General features: G+C 49.0%; 1 protein-coding gene, 1 long non-coding RNA gene and 1 other non-coding gene across 7 annotated transcripts in view; 2 read left to right on the top strand and 1 right to left on the bottom strand.

The window, feature by feature from the left end:
• Positions 1 to 201: 201 nt before the first annotated feature.
• On the bottom strand, positions 202 to 9,329 carry LOC134757528 (uncharacterized). The gene is made up of 2 exons (XR_010131621.1): positions 8,964 to 9,329; positions 202 to 750 (listed from the first exon to the last, which is right to left on the bottom strand). It is a non-coding gene; the product is annotated as an uncharacterized lncRNA (long non-coding RNA).
• TRNAM-CAU (transfer RNA methionine (anticodon CAU)) lies at positions 9,066 to 9,138 on the top strand. Its single transcript has one exon. It is a non-coding gene; the product is annotated as a tRNA-Met (tRNA).
• Positions 9,330 to 9,362: 33 nt separating the features above from the next.
• FBXO31 (F-box protein 31) overlaps positions 9,363 to 14,863 on the top strand; it is a 56,870-nt gene continuing 51,369 nt past the window's right edge. For 2 of the 5 annotated variants that reach the window (XM_055364459.2, XM_019012153.4), the window contains exon 1: positions 9,372 to 9,767. In XM_055364459.2, coding sequence (XP_055220434.1) covers positions 9,416 to 9,767 — 352 coding nt within the window. In that variant the 5' untranslated portion in view covers positions 9,372 to 9,415. Of the gene's footprint in view, positions 9,768 to 11,667; positions 11,806 to 14,863 lie in introns of those variants that run through there. The other 3 variants (XM_004058111.5, XM_063700380.1, XM_063700379.1) reach the window with 3 other exon arrangements.

The following is a 14,863-nucleotide window of genomic DNA, read 5'->3' as shown; positions in this document are numbered from 1 at the left end:
GATCCTGCCACTGCACTCCAGCCTGGGGGAAAGAGCGAAACTCCATCTCAAAAAAAAAAGAAAGAAAATATATTTCTGAAAGTGGTTTTATACAGTTGGGATTTCTTCTAGAGAAGCCAAGTAGTCATAGATCCTTGTATAATTAATTTACTCCCACCATCAGAAGAATGACGTTAGTTGTAGTTCTTTATTCCACCACTGTTTATTTTATTTATTTATTTATTTGTTTTTTGAGACAGAGCCTTGAACTGTTGCCCAGGCTGGAGTGCAGTGGCGTGATCTCAGCTCACTGCAACCTCCACCTCCCGGGTTCAGGTGATTCTTCTGCCTCAGCCTCCCCAGTAGCTGGGAATACAGGTGCCTGCCACCACGCCCAGCTAATTTTTGTATTTGTAGTAAAGACAGGGTTTTACCATGTTGGCCAGGCTGGTCTTGAACTCCCGACCTCAGGTGATCCACACGCCTTGGCCTCCCAAAGTGCTGGGATTACAGGCACGAGCCACCGTGCCCAGCCAATTGTACCACTTTTTGTGAAATAACGGTGCATTTGTGCAGGTGGCACTTTCTGTCCCTGATTTTTTTGTCATAGTTCTTTACCTCAGACATCTCTGATAGTCATACAATTAATAAAGAAGAGTACTTAAACATTCTCTCTGGTTTCCAGATTCCGAAATTTTTAACCTCTGAAGCTGGCCTTCACGTGATCTAGGACAGAGTTCAGAAGATGTCTACAGTCTGTTGGTTTGTATTCTGTGAAAATAGAAAAAAAAATCCGGTAAGCGCATATTATGTACCTAACTTCTGCCAAACAACAAAGTATCAGTTTTGAAGTCTTAAAAGAGTGGAGTCTGTGTTGCTTTCTTTTCTGGATTTTTATGATATTAAGTATTGACTGGTGAGTGCGTTCTTGGCTGAATTGCTGCTTTGTAAGAAATGGGCTTTTTCTTTCTCTTGTTGGACAACTGTTCCAAATGCAAGAAGAAGGGAAAAAATCGATATCTGGCATATGGAGATGGGGGAGGGGAAGCAGAGTCTCATATTTTCCTACCCTTGGGCATCCATAAAGCTTTACCAAATTACTCCAGGCCTTGGGTTCATTGCCAGAGGAAGTAGCATCGACAGTTGTGTAGTAATGGGCCAGGGTTACTCTGCGTGTTTTTGAAATATAGGACTGAAGTCCACATTTGCAAAGCTGACACTTCTACGCCTAACTTCTAATTCCAACTTGAATCTAAAGCCACATATTCTTCCATGGCTCTCAGAAAAGAAGCCAAAATGATTGGGGTTTAAAGATGGCTCATAGGTTTCATTCCCATGTAAGAATAACACATTTAGTTAAATAATATATATCTATTGTATATATATTATAATAATGTACATTCATATACAAATAAATATAAGAAACAACTTCATGTAACTTTTGGAAGCATAAGTATGCTTGAGTATTTATGAAACATTTCATGTGACCCAAAAGACTGCAGTTTAGTAGAAATTTAATGTAGTGAACAATATTCAGAGCGGTAAATTGATATTACTCATGAATTATTTTAAGCTAGTTAATATAAGCATAGTGTAATATAAACGTTAATGTTCCCTGTAATAATCCATGTAAAGTAGAAAAGCAAGAACACATCTTTCATTTTAATTTACTCAGTGTTTTCTCTAGGAATTTCATGGTGCCTTTAAACTACCAAATAATCATTCATTCTTGAAAGTCCAGCAGTGGCACCCTATTCCTTTTCTCATACCATGAAATGACCATAACCGTGGGGAAATGATGTAACTGCTAAGAATTGAATGTGATGGCCCAGCTTGAGTGATGTAAGTGGCTGTAAATCATGCTGTCTAGCTGTATGTAAGAACCTGTCAAATGAATCACAAAACATTAACCTGACCTACAGAAAGCATCGGGGTTATTTTTTGCCACACTCAATATGGACGGCAAGTCACGCGGAGAATTTGCTCCAGGCCTCAGGCCTCCTCGGCCTCTCCCTCCTCTCCTCTTTCTGATTGGAAGAGAGAGGCCACCGGCTTTGTCGTATGCACCACTATAGGCCCAGTGTCCTATCCATCGTGGTGTCATCGCTTTGCTCTTGAGAGCAAGTAAACAAACAAGTATTGCTCAAGAGGAGTGCAGGGAGCTATTCTCAGAAAGGATTTGGTCAGGAGGATTTAGGGGTTGACACTGAATAGACTGCAGTCTTCAGAATGTCTTCCCTGGAGAATCCAGGGAATGAGTAGCTAGAGCAGGCTGTATGTTCAGTGTCTTCCTCCCCAGGGAAGTCTGGCCTGTTCAGCTTCAAGAATCTGCAAAGTAGAACGCGTGGTAAAGCACTGACAAATCAGTCACGCGGCCCGCAGCTGTTTCTTAAATGAGTGGGTAACACCAGGTGGAACGGGCTGAGGCTCCACCATGTTTTTGTTTGCCTGTTTGTTTAATTCTAAACAGATTCTGTAGGACTGCTGTGTTTATAGCTTTTGCTCCATTCTGGGACTGTTAACGTGTGCCACTGTGGAGGCTCCATCAGCCCGCTTATTTTAAACTGCAATCCTCTTGTTCAAAGTTTGAATATTTTCCCTTCTTTCCAGTTAGTGTGACTAGTTCTTTGGAGCAGTGGGTAAGATCCCATTTTTTCACATCCGGATGTTGAGAACTCGTTGGGATACAGTGAACATGGCTTTCTTTCTTTCTTTCTTTTTTTTCTCTCTGTCGCCCAGGCTGGAATGCACCATTGCCCAGTGCATGTGGCGCGATCTCGGCTCACTGCAAGCTCCGCCTCCCGGGTTCACACCATTCTCCTGCTTCAGCCTCCTGAGTAGCTGGGACTACAGGCGCCCGCCAACACGCCCAGCTAATTTTTTGTACTTTTAGTAGAGATGGGGTTTCACCATGTTAGCCAGGATGGTCTCGATATTCTGACCTCGTGATCCACCTGCCTCGGCCTCCCAAAGTGCTGGGATTACAGGTGTAAGCCACCGCGCCCTGCCCAGTTAACATGGTTTTCCTCAGTCCAAGAAATACTACTTGTGACCTTTGAGGCAACCAACTGGAGAATGCCCAGCCCTATATTCGACTTACTTCCTTAGATGTTATCAGTTCTCACTAACAAAGAGGTCGTTATTGTAAAGCCTCTTCATAGTGTTAAAACAAATGATCTCTTCTATCTAGTTCTTCCTCGTTTTAGAATGCACGCACCCTCCTTATTCTTTAAAGGATACATTTCTACATAAAGGATTGTAAACGTATTCCAAGGACATATTCAGCTGTCAGGATTCAATGTGTAGTAGTTTTCTGCTGGCACTGTCTTTCCCCTTGAGTTCCTTCCCACCAACAGGTATTGCTGAAGTGCTCGTGGTCATTCTTTTCTTTCTATTATTATTATTTTTGTAGAGATGGGGTTTCACTTCGTTGCCCAAGCTAGTCTCCTGGGCTCAAGCAATCTTCCCTGCTCAGCCTCCCAAAATGTTGGGATTCTGGGTGTGAGCCACCACTCCCAGCCTTTTCTTTCTGTTCTAAATGGTCAGTGCTAATTCCATCCTTCCACAACTTTGGGTACACAGCCTTCCATTATTCTTGCTGTCTGTCTTTTGTCCCTCTAATCCTGTGCTTTTCATCCTTGATTATTCATATATCACCAACCATCTTCTATGGTTACTATTTTCTTTCAAACAGCTCATTTTTTATTTAAGGTATATTAAAATAGATTTGCCATTGCAGTAATGACCCTGCAATCATAAGTTTGATGTACTAGTTACATGTCTCAAATACTAAACCAGAATAAAGGCCGGGTGCAGTGGCTCATGCCTGTAATCCTAGCACTTTGGGATGCCGAGGTGGGTGGATCGCCTCAGGTCAGGAATTCAAGACCAGCCTGCCAACATGGCAAAAACCCATCTCTATTAAAAGTACAAAAATTAGCCAAGTGTGGTGGCACTCGCCTGTAATCCCAGCTACTCGGGGAGGCTGAGGCAGGACAATAGCTTGAACCCGGGAGGCGGGGGCTGCAGTGAGGTAAGACTGTGCCACTGCACTCCAGCCTGGGTGACAGATCGAGACTCTGTCTCAAAATAAATAAATAAATATAAAATGTTTCTGCATTTTATATAAATATAAAATCGTCCTGCATACAATTCATCTGCATACCACGCTGCTCACTGAAGCCTGAGTTGGTTTCCCAAAACACCACTTTCATCACTGTGTCATTCCCGAATTTGCGAGGGCTTCATCTGGTCTTCCACGAGTTCACATTCTAACTCCAACCTATATTTTATCTCTTTTTCTTGTCATTTTTCATTTCCATCCTATATTTTCAGCTTCTGCTCAGACCACACCCTGGACTGAACCAGCCTCCTGTTTCCCTCAGGCCTCCTGAGTCCCTGATCTCCGGCAAGTGATGCTCCTTCTCACCATTGTCTATGCCATTGCCTTGAAAACTCCCTTCCTGGCCTCGCCTACTACATGAGCCAGGGACAACCAGCTGTCCTTTTTTTCTTTTCTTTTTTTTTTTTTTTTTTTGAGAAAGAGTCTTGCTCTGTCGCCTAGGCTGGAGTGCAGTGGCTCAATCTCGGCTCACTGCAACCTCCACCTCCCGGGGTCAAGTAATTCTTCTGCCTCAGCCTCCTGAGTAGCTGGGATTACAGGGTGCCCACCACCACGCCCTGCTAATTTTTGTATTTTTTCAGTAGAGACAAGGTTTCACCATGTTGGCCAGGCTGATCTTGAACTCCCAACCTCAGGTGATCTGCTCGCCTTGGCCTCCCAAAGTTCTGGGATTACAGGTGTGAGCCACCAGGCCTGGCCGCTATCCTTTTTTTCTAGAACATTCTCCCATCAAGTGTTCTCCTCCTGGCTAACTCCAAATTTTCCTTTGATTTATAAATGTCATTTCCTCAAAGAACCTTTGATCATCCAAAGTCTGGTCTCTGTTATAAGATCTTGTTAGTTTTACTTATTGTTAGAGCATTACAATTTATAATTTATGTATTTATCTATGTGGTTACTTGTTTAATGGCTGATCTCCCTGGTAGATAGCAGGATGTAATTAGTTGAAACCATTTTTTTTTTTTTTTTTGAGACAGAGTCTTGCTCTGTCGCCCAGGCTGGAGTGCAGTGGCACGATCTCGGCTCACTGCAAGCTCTGCCTCCCGGGTTCACACCATTCTCCTGCCTCAGCCTCCCGAGTAGCTGGGACTATAGGCACCTGCCACCACACCTGGCTAACTTTTTGTATTTTTAGTAGAGACGGAGTTTCACCGTGTTAGCCAGGATGGTCTCGATCTCCTGACCTCATGATCTGCCCGCCTCGGCCTCCCAAAGTGCTTTGTTTACAGGCGTGAGCCACCGCGCCTGGCCATTTTTTTTTTTTTTTTTTTTTTTTTTTTTTTTTTGAGATGGAGTGTCCCTCTATTATCCAGGCTGGAGTGCAGTGGCACGATTTCAGCTCACTGCAACCTCCACCTCCTGAGTTCAAGCAATTCACCTGCCTCAGCCTCGTGAGTAGCTGGGATTACAGGCACACACCACCACGTCCGGCTAATTTTTGTATTTTTAGTAGAAATGGGTTTTCACCGTGTTGGCCAGGCTTGTCTCGAACTCCTGACCTCAGGTGATCTGCCCACCTCGGCCTCCCGAAGCGCTGGGATTATACGCATAAGCCACTGTGCTCAGCCTACTTTTTAAAAAGACATACATATATATATTTCTGTAGATATATTTGGAGCTTATATTGAGCAAGAGAATATTCCAAATTGCTAACAGTGATTATCTCGAAGGATGTGAGGGGATTGAATGGTGATCAACAAAAACTTTTGTTTTACCTGTAGTGTTTATCTTAACAGTGAGGAAATATTTATATATTATTTGCTTAATTAAGAATGAAGCCAGGTGCGGTGGCACGTGCCTGTAATCCTAGCACTCTGGGAGGCTGACCCAGGCAGATCACTTGAAGTCAGGAGTTAGAGACTAGCCTGGCCAACATGGTGAAACCTTGTCTCTACATCCCTTTCTCTTCTAAAAATACAAAAAGTAGTGAGGCATGGTGGTGCACACCTGTAATCTCAACACTTTGGGAGGCAGGAGGCGGGTGGATCACTTGAGTCCAGGAGTTCCAGACCAGCCCGGGCAACATGGCGAAACCCCATCTCTACAAAAAAGAAAAAAATACAAAAAAAAAAAAAAATACAAAAAAAATCAGCCTCGATGGTGCTTGCTTGTAGTCCTAGCTCAGAAGCTGAGGTGGGAGGATCACCTGAGCCCGGGAGGTCAAGGCTGCAGTAAGCTGATATTGTAGCAGGACGAGCCACAGACAAAACTCCTCAGACACCGGATTAAAGAAGGAAGAGGTTTTTATTTGGCTGGGAGTGTTGGCAGACTGGCATCTTAAGAGCCGACCTCCCTGAAAAAGAAGTTCTTGGCCTTTTTAAAGGGTTACAACTTTAAGGGGTCCACGTGAAAGGGTCGTGATACATCAAGCAAGCGTGGGAAATGTGACTGGAGGTTACATGCATCAGCTAACAGAACAAAAAGTTTCACAATGCTTTTTTTCATACAGTGTCTGGAATTTACAGATAACACAAGTAGTTTAGGTCTGGGATTGATGTTATTATTATTACTTTTCTTAACTCCTAGGGCCGGGTGGTGGTGCCAAGGTTGTCTGGCTATTTATCTTACTTTTATTTTTTTCCAACTTTTTGCTTTTTCTCTCCTCCTGTCTTGTAAACTAGGCAAGGTAGGGGGAGGAGGGCAGCAGGAGTAGTAGTGGTCTCCTTCCTTAATATTGCACCACTGTACTCCAGCCCGGGTGACAAAGCAAGACCCTGTATCAAAAAAAAAAAAAGGCCGGGCGCGGTGGCTCACGCCTGTAATCCCAGCACTTTGGGAGGCCAAGGCAGGAGAATTGCTTGAACCTGGGAGTTGGAGGTTGCAGTGAGTCAAGATCGCGTCACTGCACTCCAGCCTGGCAACAGAGCGAGACTCCCTCTCAAAAAAAAAAAAAAAAAAAAAAATTGGTAGCAGTAAATAATACTGGTAAAGTCACCTGGCACATGTATATACACAATATATGCACTGAATAGATGTTCGTGGTGGTCACTGATTCATCCAACAATGATAAATTCCGCAACTACTATGTACCAAGCACTATACTGTGTCTGTGGCTGTAACTATTAATAGTATAATAGTTCCAACTAGGCCAGGTGTGCTGGCTCATGGCTCATACCTGTCATCCTAGCACTTTGGGAGGCCAAGGTGGGTGGATCACCTGAGGTCAGGAGTTTGAGACCAGCGGGCCATGACATACCTGTGAATGAGTGGGTCAACCTTGTGAAAGGAGTTTGCTTTTAGTTTATTTATTATGGTCACTGGAAGGAGGAGCATTCTGACAACTGGGGGATGGACTGAAAAACAAGGAAAAGCAAGAGTAATCAGTCAGGTACTCTTTTTCAATAGTGTGGGCCTGAGATGCTCAAGGTTTGGACATAGGCGCATCTGTATAGATTTTTTTTTTATTTTTTTGGTTTTGGTGGGGCTTTATTTTATTTTATTTTTTTTGAGACGGAGTCTCGCTCTGCTGCCCAGGCTGAGATGCAATGGCACGATCTCGGCTCACTGCAAGCTCCACCTCTCAGGTTCACGCCATTCTCCTGCCTCAGCCTCCCAAGTAGCTGGAACTACAGGCGCCCGCCACCACACCCGGCTAATTTTTTGTATTTTTAGTAGACACAGGGTTTCACCGTGTTAGCCAGGATGGTCTCGATCTCCTGACCTCGTGATCCGCTCTGCTCGGCCTCCCAAAGTGTGCTGGGATTACAGGCATGAGCCACCGCGCCCAGCCTTGGTGGCGATTTTTTTTCTGAGACAGGGTCTTGCTCTGTTGTCCAGGCTGGAGTGCAGTGGTGTGATCACAGCTCACTGGAGCCACCAACTCCCGGGCTCAAGCGATCCTCCCGACTCAGCCTCCCGAGTAGGCACCACCATGCCCACCTAATTTTTTAAATTATTTGTAGAGATGGGGGCGTCTCACTACGTGGGTAGGCTGGTCTCCAACTCCTGGGCTTAACCGATCTACCCGCCTCGGCCTCCGAAAGTGCTAGAATTACAGGCGTGAGCCACTGCGCCTGGCCTGTGTGGTTTGTTTGTTTGTTTGTTTGAAGAGACAGGGTTTCACCATGTTGGTCAGGCGGGTCTCAAACTCCTGACCTCAGGTGATCCACCCTTCTCCGCCTCCCAAAGTGCTGGGATTACAGACGTGAGCCACCGCGCCCAGCCATTTGTGGCTATTTTTGTTTTTTGTTTGTTTTGGAGACAGGGTCACGTTGTGTTGCCCAGGCTGAAGTGCAGTGGCACCATCACGGGTCACTGCAGCCTCGGCCTCCTGGGATCAAGCGATCCTCCCGTCTCAGCCTCTCTTTTTAAAATTTTGTTTTGTAGACGGGGTCTCGCTGTATTGCCCAGGCCAGTCTCGAGCTCCCGGCCTCGACTGATACTCCCGCCTGGGCCTCCAAGAGATGGGGTCCGAGGCGAGCCCACGGCGATGTGCGCGGCTGCTCTGGTGAGAGGACGCCTTCGCGGTCACCACCCGCGGACCTGGGAGACGACCCCGCTCAGCGGCCTCGGCGGAGCCCAGCTGGAGCAGGCGTGCGCGGCTCCCAGCAGCTGCAGGAACAGGCGCCCTTTGGGCGGCGCCGCATGGCAGGGCCTCCCTTTCCAGACCGGGCGCGCATCCCCGGATCTCTTGGGCCGCGCCGGCCGGCCGCCCCTCCAAGCCCTCCCCGGGGCTTCCGCAGGGAGCTCGGGATCCCCAAAGGTCCCTGCAGAGTCCCGCAGCGCGGGCCTTTTGGTTGCCATAAGGCGGAGACGATGGAACGCGCGTTGTTTCGATGGACAAAAGGGCTTCTAGGCGCCCTTTGGAGTTCTGGCTGCTGTCTCTGTATTTGGAGGCTGTAAGGCGCATCTTTCTACTCACCGGCCGGCGCGGCACAGTTTCGGGCGCCGGAAGCGGGACGCACGGGCGCGAGGGGCGACCCCTGTCTCCACAAAAGCCGCGGCGCGAAGTGGTCGCCGAGCAGCCTCGTTAGCGCAGTAGGCAGCGCGTCAGTCTCATAATCTGAAGGTCGTGAGTTCGAGCCTCACACGGGGCAGCTTAACGTTTTGCACTCGGCATCACCACTTTCTTTTCCCATGCCCACCACGGGCGGCGCCCTCACGGTGGAGGGGAGGGCAGCAGTGCGGGGTCTCTGAGGTCGCCGCCCCGCGGGGAGGGGGTGGCGCGGCCGGGGCGGAGCTCCACGTAGGGGCGGGGCTAGGCTCTCCAGGGGGCGTGGCGAGCTCTGCGGCGGGGGCGTGGCTCGGCGCTGGCGGGGCGGGGCCGCGCTGGAGCGTGCGCACAGGCGGCAGCAGTGGCCGTCACTGGGCGGCATGGCGGTGTGTGCTCGCCTTTGCGGCGTGGGCCCGTCGCGCGGATGCCGGCGCCGCCAGCAGCGCCGGGGCCCGGCCGAGACGGCGGCGGCCGACAGCGAGCCGGACACAGACCCCGAGGAGGAGCGCATCGAGGCTAGCGCCGCGGTGTTGGCCGGGGTGGGGGGCGGCTTGTGCGCGGGCCCCTCGCCGCCGCCCCCGCGCTGCTCGCTGCTGGAGCTGCCGCCCGAGCTGCTGGTGGAGATCTTCGCGTCGCTGCCGGGCACGGACCTACCCAGCTTGGCCCAGGTCTGCACGAAGTTCCGGCGCATCCTCCACACCGACACCATCTGGAGGAGGCGTTGCCGTGAGGGTGAGCGCGCGGGGGTGGCGGGGCCGGGAGGGGCGGGGGTCCCTGCCAGGTGGAGGCCTCGGACCTGGGAGTGGCGGGGGCGGTGGCCCCGGCCGGGGGCCACCAGATGGGCGCGGGGCCCGGCGATGTGGTGTTTTGGGTGTGGGTGGGGAGCGGCCGCGGTGCCACCACGTTGAGGGGGCCAGGGAGGTATTTGAGGCGGTTAGGGAGGGTCCGAGGGGTCCAGGGAGAGGCAGACGGGGCTAGGGAGGGGTTGAGGGCGTCAGGGAGGCATCGAAGAGGCCCTGACGCGGGGCACGGGACACCACGGGGCCGAGGCCGTGCCGCGAGCTGGGGCTGGGGTCCCCCGAGGTCTGCGCGGGGCCTAAGCTGACGCCTGGGGGCCGCCTCCTCTGCCCCTGCCTTGAAGGCGAGCCGAGGATGCCTCGCTGGCCCTGACCAGAGACGAGGTGAACTTGAAGAAATCGGGAGCAGGCCGGGCGCGGTTTCACGCCTGTAATCTCAGCACTTAGGGAGGCCGAGGCGGGCGGGTCACCTGAGGTCAGGAGTTCGAGACCAGCCTGGTGAAGATGGTAAAACCCCGTCTCTACTTACAAAAATACAAAAATTAGCCGGGCGTGGTAGCGGGCGCCTGTAATCCCAGCTACTCGGGAGGGTGAGGCAGAAGAATGGCTTGAACCCGGGAGGCGGAGGTTGCACTAAGCGAAGATCCGGGCCATTGCACTCCAGCCTAGGCGACAGAGTGCGACTTCGTCTCAAACAACAGCAACAAAAAAAATTACGGGAGCAGAGGAAGCCCAGTGTCGGGGGCTCCTGATGGTGGGGGCGTAGAGAGACGGATGGATCACAGCGGTGCGGGCTGGACTTTTGCCTTCAGCAATATTGGATGTAACAGATCACAGGAGGAGATGTTTATTTAATCTGGAGTTCAAGGCTCTCTCTGTTCAAAGGTTGACAGCTCTTTGATGTTCAAGCAGCTCATATTTAGGTAAAAAGGACAGGTTAGAAAACATCCAAGCGATGCAGAACAGCAAAAGGAACAAAGTAAATACCATCAGAGGCCCCAGCAGTCAAAGATAAACCACTCTTAACATTTTAAAAAACCTCTGAGTCGTGTGTACCTTCTTCCCTAAAGGATATAATGCCATATATATTCTCTTAGAGACAGTGTAGTGTAAACAATGCTACATAGTATTTCACTCCCTGCATGTAGCACAGACTCGTCCGTCACTGATAAGCTTTGAAGTCTGCATTTTTTCCATGCATAGACAGTGCTTTGAAGACTGCTTTGTGCATTTTATAGAAATTTAGGAGATTGACATGTATCCTTGGGAACTTCTGAGATTGTCTTGGTGGGATGCATTTCCTTCTTTTTTTTTTTTTTGAGACGGAGTCTCACTCTGTCACCCAGGCTGTGGAGTGCAGTGGCGCGGTCTTGGCTCACTGCAACCTCCGTCTCCCAGGTTCAAGTGATTCTCCTGCATCAGCCTCCGAGTAGCTGGGACTACAGGTGCGTGCCACCGTGCCGGGCTAATTTTTGTATTTTTAGTAGAGACGGGGGTTTCACTATGTTGGCCAGGATGGTCTCGAACTCCTGACCTTGTGATTCACCCGCCTCGGCCTCCCAAAGTGTTGGGATTACAGGCGCGAGCCCCCGCGCTGGCTGGTAGGGTGCACTTCCTCAAGTGGGATTGTGGATTTGCAGGACTGCATGTTGATGAAACCTTTGCAGCCTGTTGTCGGGCTCTTTGAGTTTGCACCCCAAGGAGGTCTGCATGAGAAGAACCCTTTCTCCAAGTCCTCCCGGACAGAGTTCGTCATAAATTATTTTTGTTGCTTAATGGTCGAGGCCCCAGATTTGGAGTCAGCTGACTTGGGCCCCAGCCCAGGCTTGTGTTTATCTGCTGTGAGATCCTGGACAAGCTGCTTCACCTTCCCAAGTCCTGTTGGGAGCATGAGTGGGAAGTGCTGCTCCCGGAGGTGCTTGGAGGTTGAATGAGGTGATGCCTGTGAAGCCCTCTCCCCTAAATGGTAGCTGGTGGGTGTTGATGATTCTTGGCTATTTTTATTGTGCCTTTTTGCGAATTCCTTATTTGTGGCTTTTTTTGGTCTTTTTTCTCTTAAGATGTCTATTTTTGTCTTTTTCTCTTAGAGTGTCTATTTTTGTCTTACAAATTGTGAGAACTGAGTATTAGTAATACAAAATTTTTGTCATGTACATGGAAAGTAAAGTTCTTTTTACATTTTAAGATTGAGACAAAGGCAGTTCCACTTTCTCTTTCCCTGTGAAGTCTACCCATTTGCTCTGGTTTGCACTTCGTGTAGCTGTAAGACTCAGATTCCCCAAGGATGTGTCATTGTGCTTTGAAGTTTCTCCATTAGGCGGCCAGACCTGTGTGGTGACCTCTTGGGGGGTTTGTTTGGGAAACCGTAAGGTATATATGGCTCAGCAGAGGGATAACAAGGTTTTTTGTGTAATCAAAAATTCAAAGGTATACTGTAGAATAGAACAACCGGAATTACAACTCAGAATAAATTCTTAGAATTACTAACAGAAATGTGAAAAGTCCTGATGGAGATGTAGAAAGCGACTGGGGACAGATATAGGACCCTTCAATCCTTTCTTTCCCACTGCTGCGGTTCTCAGCGCAGCTGTCCTGGGACACCAGACACCGTGACGTAGAATGAAAGCATCTTGTTCACCCAAGTGACCTGCTAACGTGAGAATTCTCATTTTGAGACATTAAAAACACACTTTGGCAGGCCAAGGCTGGCGGATCACTTGAGCCCAGGAGTTCACGACCAGCCTCGGCAACATGGTAAAACCCCCATCTCTACAAAAAATACAAAAGTTAGCCAGTCATGGTGGTGCGTGCCTGTGGAAGGCTGAGGTGGGAGGATCACCTGACCCTGGGGCGGTCGAGGCTGCAGTGAGCCGTGAACATGCTACTGCACTCCAGTCCAGGTGACAGAGTGAGACCCTTTCGCAAAAAAAAAACCCATGAAAACAAAAGTGATGAACCAGGCATATTTCCGGCCATCCCCAATAAAGGACTTAAATCATTTGTCATATTTGCTTTTGGTTCCTTTGTCTTTTTTTTTTTTTTTTTTTTTTTTTTGAGACGGAGTCTCGCTCTGTCACCAGGCTGGAGTGCAGTGGTGCATTCTTGGCTCACTGCAGCCTCTGCCTCCTGAGTTCAAGCAATTCTCCTGCCTCAGCCTCCCAAGTAGCTGGGACTACAGGCACCCGCCACTATGCCCGGCTCATTTTTGTATTTTTAGTAGAGACGGGGTTTCACCGTGTTGGCCAGGATGGTCTTGATATCCTCACCTCGTGATCCGCCTGCCTCGGCCTCCCAAAGTGCTGGGATTACAGGCGTGAGCCACCGCGGCAGGCCTTTTTTTTTTTCTCTTTTGGAGCGGAGTCTCGCTCTCTTGCCCAGGCTGGAGTGCAGTGGCCCAAGTTGTATTTTTAAGTTCTATTCATGTTAATACATTTTAGTTCTGTCTTTTTAAATGGTATGCGGGCTGGGCGCAGTGGCTCGCGCCTGTAATTCCAGCACTTTGGGAGGCCAAGGCGGGCAGATCACCCGAGATCAGGAGTTGGAGACCAGCCTGGCCGACATGGTGAAACCTCGTCTCTACTAAAAATTCAAAAATTAGCTGGGTGTGGTGGTGGGCGTCTGTAATCCCAGCTATTCTGGAGGCTGAGGCAAGAGAATTGCCGGGTCTGTCCCACAGACCCTGGCTGATGGATGAAATGAGTACTCAGACACAGGTATGCAGTGTTAAGAGCAGCTAGGTGACTTCCTGGCTTTAGTGGCCAGAGAGCAGCCCCGAGAAGCTGGAGCTGCTTGCTTTTATTCAGTGCAGGCACAATGCGGAAAACCTGGGGCAAACACAACCTGCAGGTAATTAACATTTATTGTTCCCCTTTCAGGGAACATCATGTGCTGATGATCAAAGGTCAGTTCCTGGTCAACATAAGTAAACAAGCCTGTTTAAGATAAATTCCTCCACACTCCTTGTACCTACCCCATGCCCTCTGCCTCAGGGTTATAGAACGGCTGCCTTCAGCTATTCTCTCCCCGAGCTCTGCAGAACCTTCTCACCTTTCAGAAGGTTTGCGTCCTTTCCCTTTAGATTTTCCCACCACTCTGACTGATCTGTCCTACAGAGAATTGCTTGAACCTGGGAGGTGGAGGTTGCAGTGAGCCAAGATCATGCATGCCGTTGCACTCCAGCCTGGGCTACAAGAGGGAGACTCCATCTCAAAAAAACAAAACAAAACAAAAAGGCTTGTGATGGTTCATAACTCTGGTCACAGAGTTCTTTTGCTTATTTTTATTTTTTCACTAGGTGCAGTGTGGCAGTGAACTCTCATATCTTTGGATACATATATATCTATATCTATATCTATATTTTGTTTTTTTTTTTTTTTGAGACGGAGTCTCGCTCTGTCGCCCTGGCTGGAGTGCAGTGGCGCCATCTCTGCTCACTGCAAGCTCCGCCTCCTGGGTTCACGCCATTCTCCTGCCTCAGCCTCCCGAGTAGCTGGGACTACAGGCGCCCACCACCACGCCCGGCTAATTTTTTTGTCTTTTTAGTAGAGACGGGGTTTCACCGTGTTAGCCAGGATGGTCTCGATCTCCTGACCTCATGATCCACCCGCCTCTGCCTCCCAAAGTGCTGGGATTACAGGCGTGAGCCACTGCGCCCAGCCAGGATGCGTATATATTTGAACATTTCTCTGAGGATTATATCCAGGAGTGGTGTTGCTGGGGTAGGCAGCGGTGAGATAAGCAGTTTTGCTAGATGCTTCCCAGAGTGATTTCCCTTTGTACACCTGTCACCGGGCCATGGATGGGCAAGTCCCAGAAGGAGAAACTTAACTGCCCGGATGCAGTATTGCACAGTAGCTGCCAGCACTTTAAGTTTCTCATTTAATCCTGTGAATTCTCTAATTCCGCTAAATTCTCTCTAATTTTAGTGATTCCTCTTTAAAAATCGATGCCAATTTGGGTGAATTTTATTCACCATTTATTTTGCATTTTTATTTTGTGCTATTTTATTTTGCATTTGCCTGATAACTAGTG

The sequence above is a fragment of the Gorilla gorilla genome, chromosome 18 (genome assembly GCF_029281585.2).
Source record: "Gorilla gorilla gorilla isolate KB3781 chromosome 18, NHGRI_mGorGor1-v2.1_pri, whole genome shotgun sequence".
Classification (NCBI taxonomy): Eukaryota; Metazoa; Chordata; class Mammalia; order Primates; family Hominidae; genus Gorilla; species Gorilla gorilla.
Note: the sequence above shows the minus strand (reverse complement) of the source record. Positions and strands in the feature narration are given on the sequence as shown.